General features: G+C 42.9%; 2 protein-coding genes across 14 annotated transcripts; both read right to left on the bottom strand.

The window, feature by feature from the left end:
* Window positions 1-43: 43 nt before the first annotated feature.
* Window positions 44-13892, bottom strand: rftn1a (raftlin, lipid raft linker 1a). Of its 5 annotated transcripts, none has more exons than XM_077009359.1 (10): window positions 13482-13892; window positions 7721-7869; window positions 4339-4522; window positions 3448-3559; window positions 2291-2837; window positions 2000-2203; window positions 1817-1923; window positions 1585-1688; window positions 1429-1504; window positions 44-705 (listed from the first exon to the last, which is right to left on the bottom strand). In XM_077009359.1, exons 2-10 carry the CDS (start codon window positions 7857-7859, stop codon window positions 355-357), a joined length of 1824 nt encoding a protein of 607 aa, XP_076865474.1. In that variant the 5' UTR covers window positions 7860-7869; window positions 13482-13892; the 3' UTR covers window positions 44-354. The 5 variants fall into 5 exon arrangements, with proteins under 5 accessions (XP_076865474.1, XP_076865473.1, XP_076865476.1 ...); XM_077009358.1 differs by having other exon boundaries at window positions 13487-13892; XM_077009361.1 differs by having other exon boundaries at window positions 2291-2834; window positions 13487-13892.
* Window positions 13893-14485: 593 nt separating this feature from the next.
* On the bottom strand, window positions 14486-19965 carry dazl (deleted in azoospermia-like). Of its 9 annotated transcripts, none has more exons than XM_077009353.1 (10): window positions 19544-19965; window positions 18609-18740; window positions 18408-18499; window positions 18248-18299; window positions 18032-18098; window positions 17508-17638; window positions 16968-17048; window positions 16092-16127; window positions 15886-15946; window positions 14486-15705 (listed from the first exon to the last, which is right to left on the bottom strand). In XM_077009353.1, the coding sequence occupies exons 1-9, from the start codon at window positions 19580-19582 to the stop codon at window positions 15902-15904; spliced, it is 675 nt and encodes a 224-aa protein (XP_076865468.1). In that variant the 5' UTR covers window positions 19583-19965; the 3' UTR covers window positions 14486-15705; window positions 15886-15901. The 9 variants fall into 9 exon arrangements, with proteins under 9 accessions (XP_076865468.1, XP_076865466.1, XP_076865469.1 ...); XM_077009351.1 differs by having other exon boundaries at window positions 14488-15705; window positions 16092-16142; window positions 18032-18092; window positions 19544-19952; XM_077009354.1 differs by lacking the exon at window positions 19544-19965 and adding an exon at window positions 19130-19363 and having other exon boundaries at window positions 14488-15705; window positions 16092-16142.
* Window positions 19966-20253: the final 288 nt, after the last annotated feature.

Here is a 20253-nt window from a genome sequence, read left to right as displayed (position 1 = left end):
CACGCCTGTAGGTGTAAATAAAGATGAGTCATGGACATTTCTCTTGTGCACATGTTTATTTGTGCTTAGATCAGCACTCCTATGGTTCAGTCCCACTTTAAACTATTGTTTGAATACATTTATTTTTTTTAATGTTTACACCTTTAAATTGTACGAATTAGTTATACAGGATTGTTTAATTGAAGGGTACACAGGTGTACCAGTGAACCGATAACTCTCCTCTTTGAAGGTTGATGTGTTTAGCATGAATATGAATTAGATTTTGTAGACGTGTCATTCTTGTGTGTGAAGGGAAGAGATATGTCCTTTGTTGGCAACATTACCTGCAAAACTCACCACAAACACCCCATGACCTCAGCACACTCCAGAGAACAGAGTCTGCTCTCTGATGATGGATGTTGTGGTTTGTGTTTTGGCTCTTGTGCCACATGCAACTCCTTCCTTTGCGTCCTGATTGGTGCTTGCACTTTTGCCCGCCCCCTTCTCTCCTTGAGTGGGGCTGCTGTACTGCATGACCCGTGGAGCCCTTACGTTGGGGGGCCCCCTGCTGGTCAGTCTCAGCTCGCTCTCAGACGTTCTCCTGTACTCACATTCCTTCAGCGTTCTTGTCATCTCCTCTACTGGAGATGCAGCACACAGGAGTTCCTTCCCAATGGTTTGTTTACCATTTAAGTTCCTCTTGTTCCGACTTTTGAGGTGAAGCCTCTGTAAAACACACACAAGTGCTGTCAGCATTAACCCCAACCTCTACACAGCTGATAGCTTCAGTGGGTCCTGGAGTAGGAGACCACTGTGGAATCCCGATAAATGGACCTTTCCAGAACATTCCCTCAACAGGCACGGAGAGCTGCTTCATTATTTCAGGAGCAGACATTGGAAGTAACTTTGTCAGTATTGGGTAAGATCATTATAAAGAGCTGAAAGCCTCTTTGTGCGTCTTTTGGGGTTCTCTGTGTATGGTTGGTTATCTCTCTCCCAAGGTCAGACTGGTGCAGAAAGCAACCTTATCTTCTAGGTGTTTCATGGTGCGAGTTCAGAACATCTTTATATAAATTTAAAAAATGTAAATATATAATGTCATACTTCAATTTGCATAATAATGGGTTGTAATGAGCATATATTGAATAATGTATGATTTGAGTATAATGATAGAGATTTTACACATTGGTGTGTGAAAGAAGGTGGGGCAAATACATAATCACTCTGGAGGGATCAATCTTTGGAAGGGGCATTCTTTGTGGGTCATTCTCTGGAATATATGCAATAAAAAACGTGTGTGGGTGTAGGTGGAGTGTGTGGGTGTAGGTGTGTATGGATAAGCTGTTGGCAGGATCTGTGGGCGTAGGTGGGGTGTGTAGGTGGGCATGTGGGTGTAGGTGGGCTGTCTGGGTGTAGGTGGGCATGTGTGGGTGTAGGTGAGCTACATACCCTGAAGTCTCTCCTCTTGCGAGACAACACGGGTCTCTGGAGGAAGAGGAACTGTTTTGTAGCCAAACTGCCATCACTAAGAAAAACCAGACAGGCAGGTTAAGATGAAACAGACTGCAGCTGTGTCAACAGGGTCCAGGTTACACTGATGAATACCTGTTGGTTTTGACGATAGGGGTGGCCAGCACACACATCAACCTCCAGCCGTAGCGCGCCAAGGTCTGAAGCAGAGGGATGTAGTCCGTCTTCACTGCAACACCCTGCAGAGGAGAAACAGAGTTAGGAAGCGACGTGGTCTTCAGCTCTCAGCTCACATGTTCTTTCTAACATTTCACATAAGTCAAGTATTTGTGACTATGTTGAAAAGACGTGGAGAAAAATGGCTCACATCAATAATGGTCCACTGCTCAACAACAATGGCATCATATGTTGTTGTCATCACGTCATTGGATGCACTCTGGAATATGAACACACTCTCCATGGTGGACAAAGACTCTGGGAGGAGACAGACAAGGGGAATTAGCATAGTAGGAGGAGGCAGGAGTGCGTTGTACCTCTAAAGCTCTCATACCAGCGTCATCCCCAAGGTGAAAGTAGCCATCGATTAACTGGGCACCACTTCTAAAGTGTTGGGTCATGTGATCTAGCCAATGAGCATCAACTGTAGTGATGAGCCCCGCCTCTTTGTGGACCTGTAGTGGAATTCTTAGGGAATAGAACCTCGGCGACCCAGACAGCACCACAGCATGGTTATATAGAGCGAACACCTGCACACCTACAGAACATACAGAAACGTACAATTAGAGATGGAATATGTAGATGAAAAAGTGTAACTTTGGGATCTAATGAGCTAATGTCTCACGGTTTAGAAAGTACATGGCATCAGGAGCCTCTTCAGGTCTGTCAGGAAGCTGCTCAGGGTGTTTTGCTCTTAGGGGCCCCCTGCAGGCCTGGGTGTATGGTTCTTCCTCCAGGGGTTCTACTGAGCAGGTTCTGTGATCATCTGTTCTGTCTCTGTGCATAGAAACCTGTACCTGTGTCTGCCGTTCAACAGCTTCAAGCCTCCGAAGGTCTGAACTTCCACGCTTAACAGTAACAGGCCTGCAGTTGTTTGGACATCGGCTTACTTGATCACACTTTTGATAGTCCTTGTTTTGTAGTTCCGTTGTTAAACCAGGACCATCCAGTTGATGGTCCTCGCTCCTGTAGTTGAGCTGATGGTCCTGGTCTGGGCAGGTGCTCCTGGGGCTTGGTACAGGACAGCTTGGGTGTCGGTTTATGGGTGAGGGGCTGGAGTGTAGGGAAGAGAACTCCCCAGGGTCCCAGTGCCCCAGGAAACTCACTCCACCTCCAGGTTGCTGCAGGAAGCCCGTGAACAGGACACCAGAGTCAGCCAGGTCCTGCACCTGCTACCCCAGGGCGAGTGAGAGAGCCTTTAGTTACCCCTAGTTACTCCACAACATACTACACAACTGAATCACTGAGAGTCACATGTTAACGTTTCTGGTGAGCATGTGTGAGATGTATAAAACACAGATTCCTGGGGGTCTTGGCTGTTCACAGATCAGTTATGGCTACAGTGTTGCCAGAGAAACACAGCGGTATCCTGATATGTATTCACCACACTCGTTAGCTAAGGAGCAACACTACAGCAACGAGTGAATAATGGTGAAAGCACTTTTCTGAAAGAGCTTCCTCCTAGACCCCCCCCCCCCCCACACACACACACCCTTAGATCATCAGTAAATGTCACATAGCGTACATCCCCATATGCACAGACAAACATAGCTTATCTCTGTATAAATGTCATTACCACACTGGCAGAAAGGTCACAGAATAACGACCATAACAGAACGCACGTGTGGAGGCAGGATTGCTACTTCCGTGTGGTTCATTATTTTTTCAGCATTAATATCAATTGTATTTTTTTTTTTATGGAATGAACTGATTTTTTTTATTGAGAACTGATAAAAAAAGATTAGAGAGTCAAAAAACCCCATTTCCAGAGAGAGGGCTGACCTTTTTCACATAACCCTGAATGACGTCTGGGTCAGGCACCTCAAGACCAGAGAAACAGACGTCTGTTTCCAGTCGGGGTCGCACACATTTCAGTAGTCCGTTCTCTGAACACCTATGACATGGGCACAGATCAATAGAACCTTACTGATTGTCAATGTATAAATACAGTATGCAAATTACACACTTAAGAATGTGCTCCTGTCATGGTATAAATAGACCCAAATAAAGAACCAAGAGCTTGTATGAAAATGTCCAAGTGAGTGAGATACTGTGTATGTGTGTGTGTGTGTGTGTGTGTGTGTGTGTGTGTATGTGTGTGTGTACCTGTGCACCTCCCTGATGAGAACTGCCTGGTGTAACTGTCTCTGTAGGTTAGTCCCATGTGTGTGTGTGTGTGTATCTGTGCAACTCCCTGATGAGAACTGCCTGGTGTAACTGTCTCTGTAGGTTAGTCCCGTGTGTGTGTGTGTGTGTGTGTGTGTACCTGTGCACCTCCCTGATGAGAACTGCCTGGTGTAACTGTCTCTGTAGGTTAGTCCCATGTGTGTGTGTGTACCTGTGTGTCTCTCTGATGAGGACCGCCCAGTGTAACTGTGTCTGTAGGTTAGTCGTGTGTGTGTGTGTGTGTGTGTGTGTGTGTCTGATGAGGACTGCCCGGTTTAACTGTCTCTGTAGGTTACCCCTGTGTGTATGTGTGTGTGTGTGTGTTTATACCTGTGTGTCTTTCTGATGAGGATAGCCTGGTGTAACTGTCTCTGTAGGTCACCCCTGTGTGTGTGTGTGGTGTGTGTGGTGTGTGTGTGGTGTGTGTGTGTGTGTGTGTGTGTGTGTGTGTGTGTGTGTGTGTGTGTGTGTGTGTGTGTGTGTGTGTGTGTGCACGTGTGTGTGTACCTGTGTGTCTCTCTGATGAGGACAGCCCGGTGTAACTGTCTCTGTAGGTTAGCCCCAGCAGGGCCAGAAGAATGTACAAAAGGGTGCACAGCAGCCAGTATGAAGCCCTGCTGATAGAACTCACACACCTGTACAGGTAACTCTCGCACCGAAGACAGGCAAAGCAGTGATGACACCGCCACCTCTGATCCAGAGAGAGAGAGAGCGAGAGGGGGGGGGTGTATTTATCTGGTTAAAATTGACACTTTAAGAGCAATTTGGATACTGAGCTTCAAAGTGTAAAAAAATCAAATAAAGACTAACCATACATCAAAACTAACTGTTCATAAAGACTAACCATACATAAAGACTAACTGTTCATAAAGCCTTTGAATCACATATTCAAACCCAAACCATTTTTATACATTAACATTCACTTATGCATCAGGTTCAGCAATAAGGCCATATATCTCAAGGCTAATCACCATGGTAACCCTCTGCAAGCAGTGTGAATGTAGTAAAGTGAGAGAGAAATGCAGAGGAGTGGCTCCTGATAGGTCAGGGAGCTCAGCTTGGTTAGCACAGCGATTACTGCTACACATGAGCAATCAGCAGACTGGTGAAGTATGTGAGGTTAATTAGCCGAGGCGTTCAGGGAGAATATCCACACCCTAGAGCAGACGTGTGTTGCCCCTGTCTCACCTGTACAGCTCTCCAGATCACAGCTGATATCATTCCCACAAGGCAGAGAGAGAGAGAGAGGGAGGGAGAGAGTAGAGAGAGAGGTGGGAGAGAGAGAGCGGGAGAGAGAGGAGAGGAGAACCGACCGTGGAGAGCGGGGCACACATCGAGAGGTGTCAACCGTTTCATTTTCAAACTATCCTGTCAAATAAATTATCTAATCTGCTCACACTCTCGCTCACATGCTCTGGCACGGCACGTGCAATACACACACACACACAGACACACACACACTGATGCAGAGACAAATGCATAACATGCACATACACAAACACACACACTCACCAGCAATCCAAATTAACCTCTAAACAAAAAACTAAACACATCGCACTTAACATTCACACATGTGAAGGGAACAGGGAAGACTGCTGATGGTGACTGCGGAAGCTTCTAAAACAGGTGCAGCCCTCACTCCGCCCTGGTAAAGATGAGTAATGCAAGATGAAGAGATATTCTAACTGTAAGAACACCAAGTCCATAATGTGATGGAGGGCAGTGACATCCACCCCAGCTCCACCCTGATCACCATAGATCCTCCTCTTCACTTCAGTTCACAGCTGTAATCAAAGCTGCCAACTCTGTTATGACCCCACAAGTGCCCCAGCACCCAAAAGTGCCCCCCCCATAGTATTTTTCCCACTAAAGGGTGTACTGCAGTCAGGTCTGTTTCCTTCTCCTTTGAAAACACCTGTTACTGAACCATTCCCTCAAACATACATCAGTCGCTGGTACACACCTCCTCCACTTTACTTTCATTTTCGCACATTCCACGTTTGAAAATGGAACTGTGAGTGTGACACAGCGAGTGTAATATGGGAGCCATATGTTCAGAGCTGAATTGGCAATGATGGTTTACACACTGTCTAAAACCTCCGGAGATTTTGGCTATAATATCCTGCACAATTTTTAAGACTCATAGCTAGCATAGTGAGCATACAGTTAAGAGCACACAGGTAAGAGCTTATATGAAACAATTACCACCAGCTATCATAAAAATTGTCCTACGATTTGAAGAGATAGCTTTTTAATACACTCTGAACTATTATTTCATGCCTGTCATTGTAGGTTTGCCTGACCAGATATCAACTGTGAATCAACTCTCAGAGAAACAAACCGTGGGCAATATCTGACCTCAAAAAACAGGACTTCCATCCTCTACATACTGATGGGCCATAAATATTAAAGTGTGTGTTTATGGTTTGCAAATGGGAGATTTGGGCTTTTTATGCCTGTTTTGTGGCATGTTACTAGGTAACCACTTTATCTATGTTTCATTAGTGAGTAATATACTGGCAGTGAGTGAAATTATATTACTGATACAGACAAAATTAAATTAAAGTGATTTTTGACCATGAATCCGGCTCAATGTCAGTCTGACGACAGGCGATACTGCCTCTCTCTCACACACACACATGCACACACACACACACACACACACACACACACACAAATCCTATAGCTCAGGAATGAACTCTCCCTATCTCCACGATCTTGTAATCCTCTAAGGACGGCTGATGTTAATTCCTCTTGTGTTTGTGTTCTTTGAATCTCCATGTAGTCTTTGTGTTGTCCTCTCACTTTCTTGATCACTATTAATGTACAAGCAACCCAAAACAAACATGTAAACATTTACACACAGCACAGTCACTGTGGGCGTGTGGCTGTTCAACAGTGAGAGATTCAGAAGCATCTGTGAATTTTCCATATAAATGACCTGCCTGTCTGACTACTGATAAGGACTTAAAACAGGGTGAGTAAAGGGTGTGTGTGGAGAAGCAAGCTGCAGTTTTCTAAAAATATTTGGAGAGATGCAGGGGTGCACGTGCAGATACACACACAACCACATGCACATAGACATAGAAAAACACACACGCATGCATGCACACGCGCACATACACACACAACCACACGCACAGACATAGAAAAACACACACACGCGCGCACATACACACACAACCACACGCACAAACATAGAAAAACACACACACGCGCGCACATACACACACTTTCCTGATTTGTCCCTTCACTCGTTTTTCATATTTTTCTTTGAATTTGGAACAAGCCGTTGTTTACTCTTTCAAGGCACCCAAATCAGTGTTAATATATTTAGAAGCGTGAGCCCAGACGGAGAGCAGGATCACACGCGTCTGCGTGTCACGCCCACACACCCGTGTTCTGCTCTTCACACACTAATCCTGCTTTTCCTTTTGACAGCTCATAGCCTGCAGTTCTGGAAGTTCATCTGAAAGGTGCCTTTGCCAGCAGGAGATTCTACGCTGTATGCATAAGTAGTGCTTAAAATGCACCATTTGTTTGTGTAGGCAAAATAATGGAGGCTAGGTGCAAATGAATAAGGCAGTAAACTACTCGACTGGAGCTTGTGTTTCGAAAGGTCAAAGAATCACAAAATATCAGTAATTCTATATTTGGCTTGGAATGCTCTAATAGCTTATTAAACCATGAAAGACAGTGTCTCCCATTCCATGTGTCACTGCTGTGAAATCGCACAGACTTCTTTCATGGTGTATTACTGCCTCACCCTTTCACACAAGGTGCTATGATGCCAGAAAAGCAAATTAACCCTAAAATCATACAAACCACAGAGAAACTCAATCCAGTTGACTCGAATTAAATTACTGGACACAAACATGTCTGTTTGTACCTTCCTTTCCCAACAGGAAGTCCAGAAAGTGGTAGGTGTAGGCCACTCCATTGCGCGTCTCCACCTGTGGTTTCCTGAGGGTGGAGTAGATCTTCCCTGGAGCTCCATCTCCACCTGGTTTAGGCAGTGAACAGCCCATTTTTATACACCTGAATGAACACACACACACACACAGACAAAAGGAATGAGATATGAATATGCTATTTATTTATTCATGGGAGTATTACATATATGCTATTTATTTATTCATTGATGTATTGATTTATCCGAGTGTCTTGGCAGTACTATTACTAATTGTCATGCTGCGTAAGCTTGATTGACACTGAAATTGAAACGAAACATAAATATGCAGAACAGAACGGCATGAACACACACACACACGACACACACACTCCACTCCCACCCCTCTACCAGCCCCACCCCCCCAACATGCCCCACACCCCAAAAACACTCTCCCCCTCTCACATACACACTTAATATGGCAAAACAAATTTTCTGGAAATTAATCTCACCTCTGCTCCAAATGCAAACACACACACACACATACAAATACAAACACACACAAGCAAGCCTCATACTTCACCTGCAGCTGCCCCGTTCTGCCATACACACACACACACACACACACACACACACAAACCTCCATGGTTACCAGCAATAACAATCAGATAACTGAAACACAGGAAATCATATTTGATCTGTGAGGGCAGATCCAATTACAGTGTGGAACCGCACACAAGGTTAATCAGTGTGTGGCTAATTCTGCGGACTGCTACGTCTCCAGTGTAGGACTGTGGCGAACATCAAGGTAATGTAAGGTGACAGCAGCATCATGTGTGTTGTTCTAACACATCACGGCAGATTTGTAGCGATGGCTGTGATGGTCTGAACAGGTCTGATCGCCCGAAGGCGAGACGGAGTAAGCAGGCATGACCAAAAGTGGCATTTAAAAGATGCACGAGACAACCAGATGCCTCATTCACCAGGCAAAGGGATGTTTGTACCTTTTACACAGAAGAACAAGAATTTGGATGTCCTGTCATGCTAAAGCAGCGTAGCCCAGGACTCCAGCCCCTGGACCTCAGGTTTTAGTTGTTCAGCTGGGCATCTTGTAACAACATCTTTCTGTGTTTTGGCCACACAAATCTGGGTGATGAGTGCTTGATGTGGAGTAGGGCTGGACAATATGGGCAAAATTTATATCACGATATATTTATTAATTTCTGTCAATATGAAATAATTCTGATATCGGTATGAATATGAAAGAAAAAACTGGCAAGAATGCACACAAAGGATGTCTGTACGTATATGAAACCTCTTCCTATAGGCCCTAAAACTATATTTACTTTAGAAATAAATAGTACAAATAAATAATTGTAACCCTTCAGCCTTCATATATGAACATGAAATACGACATCACAATCAAATAAACAAACTTGTTGGCTTTGTCAATATTAATATTAGTCTGTCTCCTTATCAACTATCTCATCGGCTTTATTATCGCTCAGCAAAGCTCGTTCAGTCACATTTGCATTGTGGTCAGCGGTAGTCATTTTGCAGCTAGTACATGTAACGTTGGAGCCAATATAGCCCGCTGTTGCTGAGCACTGGCTGTTTGCACGTGGTGGACATCATCAGTCACTGAACGCAATGAACTCTGTTCTGAACACTGTAACATTGTAAATAGCATTTATCGAAATATTGAAAATTTGTTTACAAATCATATCACCATTATTGAAACATTTTAATGATATGTATTGATATTGAGTTATTGTAAAGCCCTATGTGAGAGGCTGTTCTCCATTTTGGTGATCCTTGTGCCCTCCTAGAGCATTCACACCCTCTTCCAGGTAAGCCACAGCACCAACATGCTTAAAGGAGAAAGAACAGAGACCTAAAACTGTGCAGTGGATCAAATTAACAATGTTTAAGGCTCAAAGAAGGTCATTTGTGTGGAAGCCCTAGAACTCATTCTACCTTAATGGCAGCAACCTTGTGTTGTGATGTATTGTTGTGATACTGGAGTATTGCTGAGGCACCGTTTCACTATCAGATCTACACCTTCCATCAAGAGTCTGGACAGGATGCCTACAGTGTCATGCGTGAAGACTAATCCCCAAACAATCTATGTGTGTTGGAGGTATTCATACACACCTGTGGCAAAAGCCAAATCAGAAACATCAAAATTAAATTCCACACAAGCCCAGGACCAGAGACTCTGTGTTTAAAATGCTTGTCTACTTGCGCCAGGAGGACTGTGAGCTCGGATTCACATTCGCTTTTACTCCCTGTTCTAAGAAGCCAGCTGCAGTTGTGTGGCAGGTACGCTTACATCACTCATGGCTGTAGTTTGGGTAAATTAATTACAGCAGTTAAGTCTGACTAGTCACAGAGAACTGAACCAAAAATGTCAGTTTGCTTGTGAGCTGCAGAATAATTCGTAAAATTTGTTCTCTGCAAAAGTGGGCCATGAAAAGTAGGACATGTTAAATGTTTGTAAATGGTTTCACACATGAGAATGACTATAGCATTCAACTGGGAACACCACAAGTATGGCCATTCCCTATGTCTGAGTTTTCTTTGTCCTACTTTTAAAATATTTATCCTTATTTCAAGAATACTGCATGGAGTCATCTGATTGGTCAGAGCAGGGGGCAGTAAGCATGTTCATTTGATTAATGTTGTTTCTGTTGTGACGCGTAAGTCTGCTTGTTTGGGCGGTAACTCATCCTTGAAGTGATTGTCTGTTTTCTACAGTAGGTGTATGGCCCTTGTGGCAGTAACAAGAAACAAATACAACAGAAATAGTGGCATCTTGTGACTGTCTGTGGTGTCTCGGTCTGGCCAGACCCTGAGGTGGTGAGACTCTGAGGTGGCGAGACCTCGAGGTGGTGAGACCCAGAGGTGGTGAGACCCAGAGGTGGTGAGAGGTGTCCATACATACTAGGGGTGACCAGCAATATAGTCGATGATTCGACTATTCCATTGGAGGACCCCTAGTCGACTATGGTCATAGTCGAATGTACCATTGTGACTGCATGGGGGTGCCCAAGGATGCTGCTAAGCATTAGTTGTTACATGAAATGTCTTTGTTTTTGTTATATATAGCCCTTTGTCAAATAAAATCATCCTAATTTCTGTTAATAAATATTTTTAAATGATGTGTGCGCATTAACAATAGGCTTCTTCCTTACTACACATTAATAAATCACACCCTGCAGTTGCACAATCCAAATGAGCGGAGCTGAACACTCGAAAAAAAAAAACTGTTCAGCCATTTGTCGTTTCGGTCGTGTCGTCTCGTCGCGTCTCGGCAAGTAGGCAAATAATTTTTTTGTTTTTGTTTGCTTTTTAAACCCCGTTACTTGAATATTTACTTATAATATTTTGCTGTTGTGTGGCAAATTGTTTTTATATTTTCAGGCAGGCATATTTTATTTAAAATATTTTTGACATTTTGCACAGTGCCTGTCTGACAAAGTTCGGTATGCGCACTGCGCACTGACGGTGACTTTTTTTTTGTTCTCTAACGTTTCATTAAATAATAAATAAATAAATAAATAAATGCTGAACAGAGCCAACCTACCATGTTTATTCATTTATCTGAGCGTTTTAGGTTTTTACTTAAGTAGAAAAAAGTCCTGAATGAGAACGGGATCCCGCTTAAGGCGCTCTAGGAAAAAAAAACCCTGATTCGACTATTAGTCGACTAAAGGGAAAATCTGACGAATCAGATTCGACTATGAAAATCCTTAGTTGAAGACACCTCTAATACATACACACCACGCTGCTATTGCATTACAGCGCATAAGAAGACATCAGTTATGAATCATGCTGTCTGCTGTTTCCATTTTGATTTTCAGAAGCACATACAGTACATTTCTCCCCTGAAATGGAGAATGCAACTAATCAGTGAACTGGAGGGGTTGTCCAACAGTGTCTCTGGAGAGTCTGCACTCTACCAAGACAGCGAGTCAGTCCCAGTAGCCTATAGTCCCTGTAATCTCGTGTGTTCACTCGTATGGGTGGATTCCCATACATGTCCAGGATTCAAGGTACACTCACACAAGTGTCTAGTATTTGTTGTCTGCAGCGTAATCATGGAAAAGATGCTAGTCAGACCATTACAATATCTGCCTCTCTGCTGTGCAGAGGTCTAGGTATTAAAAGTGCATTAAGTTCAGGTTTTACTTGATCCAGAATGAATCCGGGTCACAGTCAAGGCTGGGTGGCTTCATGGCAAATTACCGCTTCTGGATTAGATGTAATTTGATATGTACAGGACATTACAGTTCTACAGGAGCTGTGGGTCACATCAGAACCGGCACTACATGCTTGGAAATAGATAAGACGGTCCAGTTCTTTGGTTTGGTTAATGTTTCTAAGATAACAGGAACCATTTGTACAGAAATTGAACTAGTAGCACTGGTCTAATTTTGGAATAGGCAATAAAAAGAGGAGCTGAAAGGTCACTAGATACAGCTGCTGTACACACACGCACGCGCATCATTAGCATAACCTGTGTTGTTTTTTTAATTTACATCAATCATATTAAATTCTATACTTAATCAGAAAGCAAAACAGCCCTCATGTGTGCACAGGTCTGATGCTGAGCAAGAACTGTCTGCAGATTCTGCACAGTGAGGTTACCAGTGTTTCTTGGAGAGGGGGCTGTGTGCATGTCTGTGAGCAGAAGACTCGCTGGAGGAATGTGAGGCCAGTAGAACATTCACGTCACATCTGTCAGGGCCAGACCGTCTCCATCTCTCCTTCCACATGCTCCCCTCTTCTTCCATCCCTCCGCTCCCTCAGAGCTCCCCTCTCATCCCTCTTCTCCACTTCTCTCATCCCCCTCTCCTCTCGTTGCTGGTGGCTCTATTACTCACAGTGCATTATGCTACTTAGCTCTGCCTCCACTCATGTGACCCAGACTGAACTCTCACCCTCACATTTGCATGGATGCATACGCACACACACATTATAGCATGGGGACAGACTGCTACATATTCACTGTGCATTAGAGCAGGTAAGCACATAAGCCCAACGTTAACCTGGACATTTGGAAAGGAAGCTGTAAACAAACAAAAAACAATCACAAACAAACAGCGATAATACACAATATAAACATAGCATCTGTTTCCATGTTGTCCTATATGCATGACGATGTCTGGTACCCTTAAAGAGACACCCGAGTATCAGCCCTCTCTAAACAGATAAAAACACCAGAACACGAGCCCTCTCTAAACAGGTAAACACACCTGAGTATCAGCCCTCTCTAAACAGATAAAAACACCAGAACACGAGCCCTCTCTAAACAGGTAAACACACCTGAGTATCAGCTCTCTCTAAACAGGAAAAAACACCAGAGTAGCAGCTCTCTCCAAAGGTAAAAACAAAGAATGAGACCTTGCACTAATAACATCTATAGTGTAAACAGGTAACACCAGACTAATTTTCACTAATAAAAACGTCTATAGTCTTAAAAATATATCTGGACTGAGGACTGAAAGTTAGAGAAAGTCTGCAGGCAAACATACACAAACAAATACATGCATAAATACATAACATGCTGTTAAACATTTGGACAGGTCGAGGGAATTGATGACAAACCAATATAATCCAGGTGACCAGGCGTGGGCTACAACTGAGGTAGGAGACACACTCAGCTACAACACTCACTCAACACTCGTAGTACAGTTACCAACACTGCTGCGGCTAACGCAGCGAGTCACGAGCGTGCAGAGTAAAGCCCTAAACACACCTCACCTGCTCCACGTCCAGCAGCCGCGTCCTTACAAACTTCAGTCGTGTGTGTTGCCGGCACAGACTGTAGTGTGTGGTTTCTGCCCAGCGATACGGTGGGAGAGAGAGCCCCTCCTCTCCACCACGGCACCTCCTACAGCACCAGTCGGCTCTGCCTCACTCACCTGCCACTCCACACTCACGCTGCACGCGGACATCCACCTCAAACGGAGAACTCCGCGATCAAGCAGATCGTGAAGGCACACTGGGTTTTTGAAAAAGTACTATTTTTAGTATACACTGGAGCAGCACACAGCATCATGATTCATCTCTGGATTTAACTCAGATGATGTTAGTCAATGAAATACTAAGAAAGCTGTAAGAAATCTTATGGAAGGATAAGCGTGAAGAGTCACTATGAATCTGTCACTCAAACCGTGCTGTGGAGAAAAAGAGGATGTTGACGGGTTTGCTTGCGTCTCGAGGCTGTCGTCTACGGTCATGTGAGCATGGGGGGGGGGTGTAGATGTAAAATTATTCATATTTAATTTACAGCTGGCAACACTGATGCATAATTCATTATAAGGCCAGAATTGGGACAGAACTACTCCCCCCACCTCAATATACGAGTCTACCCTGACACCTCACACACACCCCACCCCAATACATGAGTCTACAGACACCTCACACACACCACCCCAATACATGAGTCTACAGACACCTCACACACACCACCCCATTACAGGAGTCTACCCTGACACCTCACACACCACCCCCAATACATGAGTCTACCCTGACACCTCACACACACAGCAGTAAACTTTCACATTTTGCAGAAATGCACATTGAACAGTCATTATGGTGATGCTGCCTAAATTAGTAAAAGAAGCTCTCATCTTTGATCTCCACACACTGCTGCTTACCATGCCACGGTTACTGGTGTAAGGAATTACTTCAGGTACCACTCCATCACCACAGCAGGTCGATATGTACGAGATGAGCAGAAAGGCAGACTAGACAACATCAGATACATTAACATCATCTTTATTTCTCTTAAACAAGACAAGAAACCAAACCTTATATGTTAAACTATTTAACATTGAAAATATAAAGTTAGTGCCTGAATTATGCCATCAATGAGAGTAGAAACTAGTTCCCATGATGCCAAGGGACATGCAAAGTGGAAGCAATACAGCAAATTCTAAATCCAGTTAAATTTAAATGTTCTATAAAAGTGTTTATAAATCACCCCATTTTTGTTAAATGTTTTAAAGATTAGTTTGGTGGGAAAAAAAAACAACCCTGAAAAGTGAAAAAATAAAAAACTCCAACATCAAAATCAAACTGTGATAGAACATGAAAATGAAACTTCATCATTAGTGAATTAAAACATGACTCAATTAACAGAGATAAAACAATCTGAAATGTGACCATGCCTTTACACTCTCTCACACACACAGGGCTGCGTTTAAAAGTATGATATGATTCTTTGAATGACTGCAGTGATTATATCCACACAACTGCACAAACCTCCACACACACACACACACACACACACACACACACACACACACACACACATCTGGAAAACTGGCAAAGCTACTAGATGCAAATCCAGTGATCCCTGAACACAGTAGTTAGTATTAGGTGTGCCCAAGTACCTAAATACAGTACAAACACCACAAAGAAAAAACGCAGAAAAAAGGTGCTCAAAGCAGTGAAACGTGTGAAATAAATCAACAGATGACTGCCAGCTCGAACAAGCCAATGATTACTGAAACTGAACAGAATTTGCCGAACAATTCCCAGAACCCTGAAGAGAACTGTTTCCCCCTCAAAAGCATCCAAGCTGTGAGAACGATGAAAAAATTGCACCAAACATTTAGAAGAAACGAATAAAGTACAGAAAGTATAAATACACATCTGTGAGCCTAAAAGTGTTTTCGTAAGGGTTTGGTAGGACAACATAAAAAGACCACATAAATAAGTTCACAGTGTGAGGGTAGTGTGTTGACGAGCCGGGTGTGCAGACCCACACCCTGCACACGGTGCTCTTCACAGACAGACCGCCGCACCATTATCTGGGCGGACCTATAGTCACACTCATGACACCCATTTTTTCCACTGAAAACACAGATACACCCATCAGTAAATCACAGCAGAGACGTAGCGTTGAGCGCGTCCTTCCATACATCTCTGCAACTCCATCAAGATGCTGGCCTCAGCTTCAAAGCAACCCCACCCTGAGACCAAACACAGCACTTAGGGACGATGGTCAAACAAGGGGCGAGAGGAACCCAACACGGATTATAGCAGGTGAGGTTGAGTAATCAGAACTTACAGTTGCTATAGTTAAACCCACACCTCTAATATGGTACTAGTACTCTTGAGTAATGACATACGTGAGAGAAAATGTTATTTACCAGTGTACCCTGAGAGTTATAAAAGAGTGAGCAAAGTCTGGACCCCACAGTCCACATAGTTCTGAAAGACAAACACATTAGGGTTAGCTTGTGTATAGTGTAGCACACGGATCATACAGCGGTATGCACAACCCTCTAATGGTCTAAGACTGTATAAACATGCGACAGTTACAAATCTAGTCGTATCCTTCTGCTGCAGCACTGACCTGATTGACGATCCTCGATCTCTGGTCACCGCACCACTGGGGTAGGGGATACTTACACACACACACACACACACACACACACACACACACACACACACACACTTATCAACACTGACATACCAAAATCCTTTAGTGTAACCCACTGGCTGGCAGAAATAGTTTCTGTGTTGGTTGTTCTTGACTTGTTCTGAATCAGTGTACAATGCAGTGACATGCGTATTATTATTAAAAATTACGATTTTTAAATAATTATTATTATTGATGATACATCTTGGCTCTTTTCTCTTTCATTCAGGTGTGGTTTGTCAAAAACGGTCGGCTACGTATACAGAAGTTCTACAGACTGCCGTCAGGCTCACAGGGGCTACGGCACCATGCAAGCTTGCATGAAGAAAACATGTAAATCCAAACACCAGTTTAAAGTTCCCACTATGGCTAACACTCAGACTGGTTGCTTGGCAACAGCCCTAACACCGACTTAACGTCAGAAACTTTTAGATCAGCCCATTAATTCCTGCCATTTTCCACTGCACAGATGGCAAAGCTGCTTTTGATCAGAGCTGCTCAGTTCAGTTAGTGAAGAGATGGGTGACAAACTCCTTCCACAACACTGTGACAATTTACAAAACACAAACTCAACGCATGATTGAAATACACTTCTTAAATGTAGCATAGAGATAAATGCAGAGTGACTGTAACGCAGTCCCTGACACAGGCTTGCATGGTGGCAAAGCAAATGGCGGTCAGACCTGTGAGATTTGACATGGCCACCACACATGTGCAAGCCAGCCAAATATACTCACAAGGACTACCCCAGTGTGTGTGTGTGTGTGTGTGTGTGTGTGTGTGTGTGTGTGTGTGTGTGAGGCTGCACACCGGGTAGGAGTAGGCGGTCTGTGTGTAGTTCACAGGCACCTGAGGCACCATGACTCCTGGAAAGCTGGAGAACGAATAAGGCTGCAGAAGAAGAGATGACATCACTGATCTGATGAGTTCACCTGTGTCTCCTCCCTCCTGCAACAGTCTGCACAGCTAAACCTTGTTGCTTACCCAATTAAATGCAATGTTTGACATGATGTACCAGCTCTTTTACAAAATAACCATGGCAACCAAACAGAATACTCAGCCACTGATCCAATATATAAAATATATAAAAATCTCTAAGCGGTAATGTAAGTTTTACATTACATTCAAGGTACATTTTACTTTGAAACAATACAGACACACTAATGATCATACGACAAGTTAACTCAAAGTGCTAATGGAGTTCAGAAGCTACAAACCAATGACCTGACTGGAAATGATGATACTAGAAACCTTATGTTTTTTTATCCATTAACCTAAAGTTTAATGCAGTATGAACAATATGAATGTTCCAGCATTTACCTGTCGGGACTGAGCACAGGTGACATTTACCTGTAGGTAAGGACTGCCTCCATTGAGCACAGGTGACGAGGGAGCCATGCCAGTTGGGCAGCAGGTACAATACAGATAGGGAGACGGACTAACCCACTGAGACGGACCAATCAGAGGGGACTGCACTGAACCTGCATTACACACACTCATAAGACGACTGCATAATAACTGGGCACATCTACATTATCATGTCCATGCAGTAATCCTAATCTAGATAAACACCAAGGGTTTTTTTCTCTACTATAACTAAAGATTATGTAGTTTTCCTTCTGTGCATCTCTGAAACCTATTAACACTAAATGCTGTGCAAACTATCTTGATACTATACCAGAGTATAAACGTTTATACTGACCCTAATGCTAATTACAAATACCTAACTACGCCTGACAATCTCTGATGCATCTGTCACTTTACAAATCAAGCAAATGCCTTAATATATTTATTTTATGCCTTGTTGTGTAGCTTTCCTCTTAAAAATGCTAATCAAATGTAATGAAAGGACATGGCGGAAGGACATAACTCACGAGAACTCCTCTCTTTCATGATGGCAGGGCCCAGTTTGAGTTTCTTCCCTTTAAAAGTGATCTGTTGCTGAGCCATTCAGCCACGTGTTGGGGGTGCAAGGACAAGATAGCGCACGTTTGGCTCAAATAAACAACTGAATCTCCCATTATACATTCAGATAAGCCATTCTTCCCTGTGTATCAAAAGATCTGACTGTTTAGCAGTGACCCCCTTACTTCAACGATGGTCTGGATGTCAACGTCCTCAGTGAAGTAAACAAATCCATACCTGCTCAGAAAAAAAAACTTTCAATGATGTCAAAACATTAATGAGCAATCAGAGCATAAAGTACATTTATTTTTCCACAAACATGAATAAGAAGTTTTTAAACTTCACCCTTTGCAGATCCCACCGCGGTAGGTGATGATCTTAACCTCTTTCACAGTCCCATATCTAGCAAAAAAATCTCGGATCTCGTTTTCTTCCACCTTAAGAAGAGACGTAAAAACTCATCTCAGAATGAGCCAGACATTATTGTGATTGTTTTTTATTTGGTTGATTTCTTAATTTCAGAGACAGAAAAAACTGTGAACTTGCTGCCTCAGGAACCTTCATGTCGATGCCCCCGACGAACAGGGTGTTCGGCGTGGTTTTGCCCTCCGGTAGTATGTACCCGTTCGACAGCTTCAGCGCCGACGACTGAAATCCACACCGCTGCTTCTGCATATCCTGAAAATTAAAACGTGATATGATAACATAATATAAGAATATAAATCTTAACATGAGAACATAAAACTTTTTAGGATTCATTTCTCAGCTGGCTAATACACTTAAAGCAAACGTCGTTTGGTCAGCAAACACAAAAACAAGGTTGGTGCACTGAAATTCACTGAAAAATAACACTCCGATTTGCTCGAAATAATGTGTTAAATTGACGTGTGTTTATCCATTTTACATTTTTTAAGTTTTTAAAATTCACACAACCGCGCATTGGCTCGCTAGTCAGCTAACAACGTAGCTAGCAAAGAACCTCTCAGCAGCTAGTCAGACACGGAGGTTTAATACACTAAACTCGGCCATATACAAACATGTTATTTAGTTAATAAACTTTAATAAACCTGTTTTAATTGCTCCATGTAAACTTATTTCGAGCACTACTCCTACAATCAGTACTGCAGTGATGTTTCCGACAGGCGGGATTGAGGGCACAGGGACGTCGGCTAGTGCGCTAGTCATCTACGTGAGGAGAGGTGAGAGGCTGAGGTGACCCAGGCGGCACCCCGAGGTTCAAACATTCACATTAATCTTCTAAAGGAGCCCAACGAACACCAATGAGCCAAATCGCGAAGTTGGTTGAATCCCCCTTTATAAATAACTTTAGTACTTTGTGCCACATACGCTAGCAGAAACCGAACGATGACCTCTAGAAGAGAGGACCGTCCAAAACGGTTCACGCACACATGGTAACACACGATGTTACTTGGGGACGTGTCTGTATTATTTACATTGTGTGTGGGCATAATTTTACTTACCATGTTTAAAACCACTAAAACGACAGAATAAATTAACATGTATCCAAATTCCCTTCAGTTGAAACTATAACACCTAGACTCGTTTTGGCGTTCTGACAACAGCACGACAGAACACCACGCCTACACTGGCCACTAATGGGCACAGGTCAGATATTTAATCATACTATGATGTCAGATATTAAATCCTACTATGGTATCAGATATTTAATCATACTATGATGTCAGATATTTAATCATACTATGCTGTCAAGATATTGAATCCTACTAGGGTATCAGATATTTAACCATACTATGATGTCAGATATTTAATCATACTATGCTGTCAGATATTGAATCCTACTATGGTGTCAGATATTTAATCATACTATGGTGTCAGATATTAAATCCTACTATGGTATCAGATATTTAATCATACTATGATGTCAGATATTAAACCCTACTATGGTATCAGATATTTTATCAAACTATGATGTCAGATATTAAATCCTACTATGGTATCAGATATTTAATCATACTATGTCAGATATTTAATCATACTATGCTGTCAAGATATTGAATCCTACTATGGTGTCAGATATTTAATCATACTATGGTGTCAGATATTAAATCCTACTATGGTATCAGATATTTAATCATACTATGATGTCAGATATTAAACCCTACTATGGTATCAGATATTTTATCAAACTATGATGTCAGATATTAAATCC

Source organism: Brachyhypopomus gauderio, chromosome 6, assembly GCF_052324685.1.
Source record: "Brachyhypopomus gauderio isolate BG-103 chromosome 6, BGAUD_0.2, whole genome shotgun sequence".
NCBI classification, from domain to species: domain Eukaryota; kingdom Metazoa; phylum Chordata; class Actinopteri; order Gymnotiformes; family Hypopomidae; genus Brachyhypopomus; species Brachyhypopomus gauderio.
This window is presented reverse-complemented; position numbering and strand designations above follow the sequence as displayed.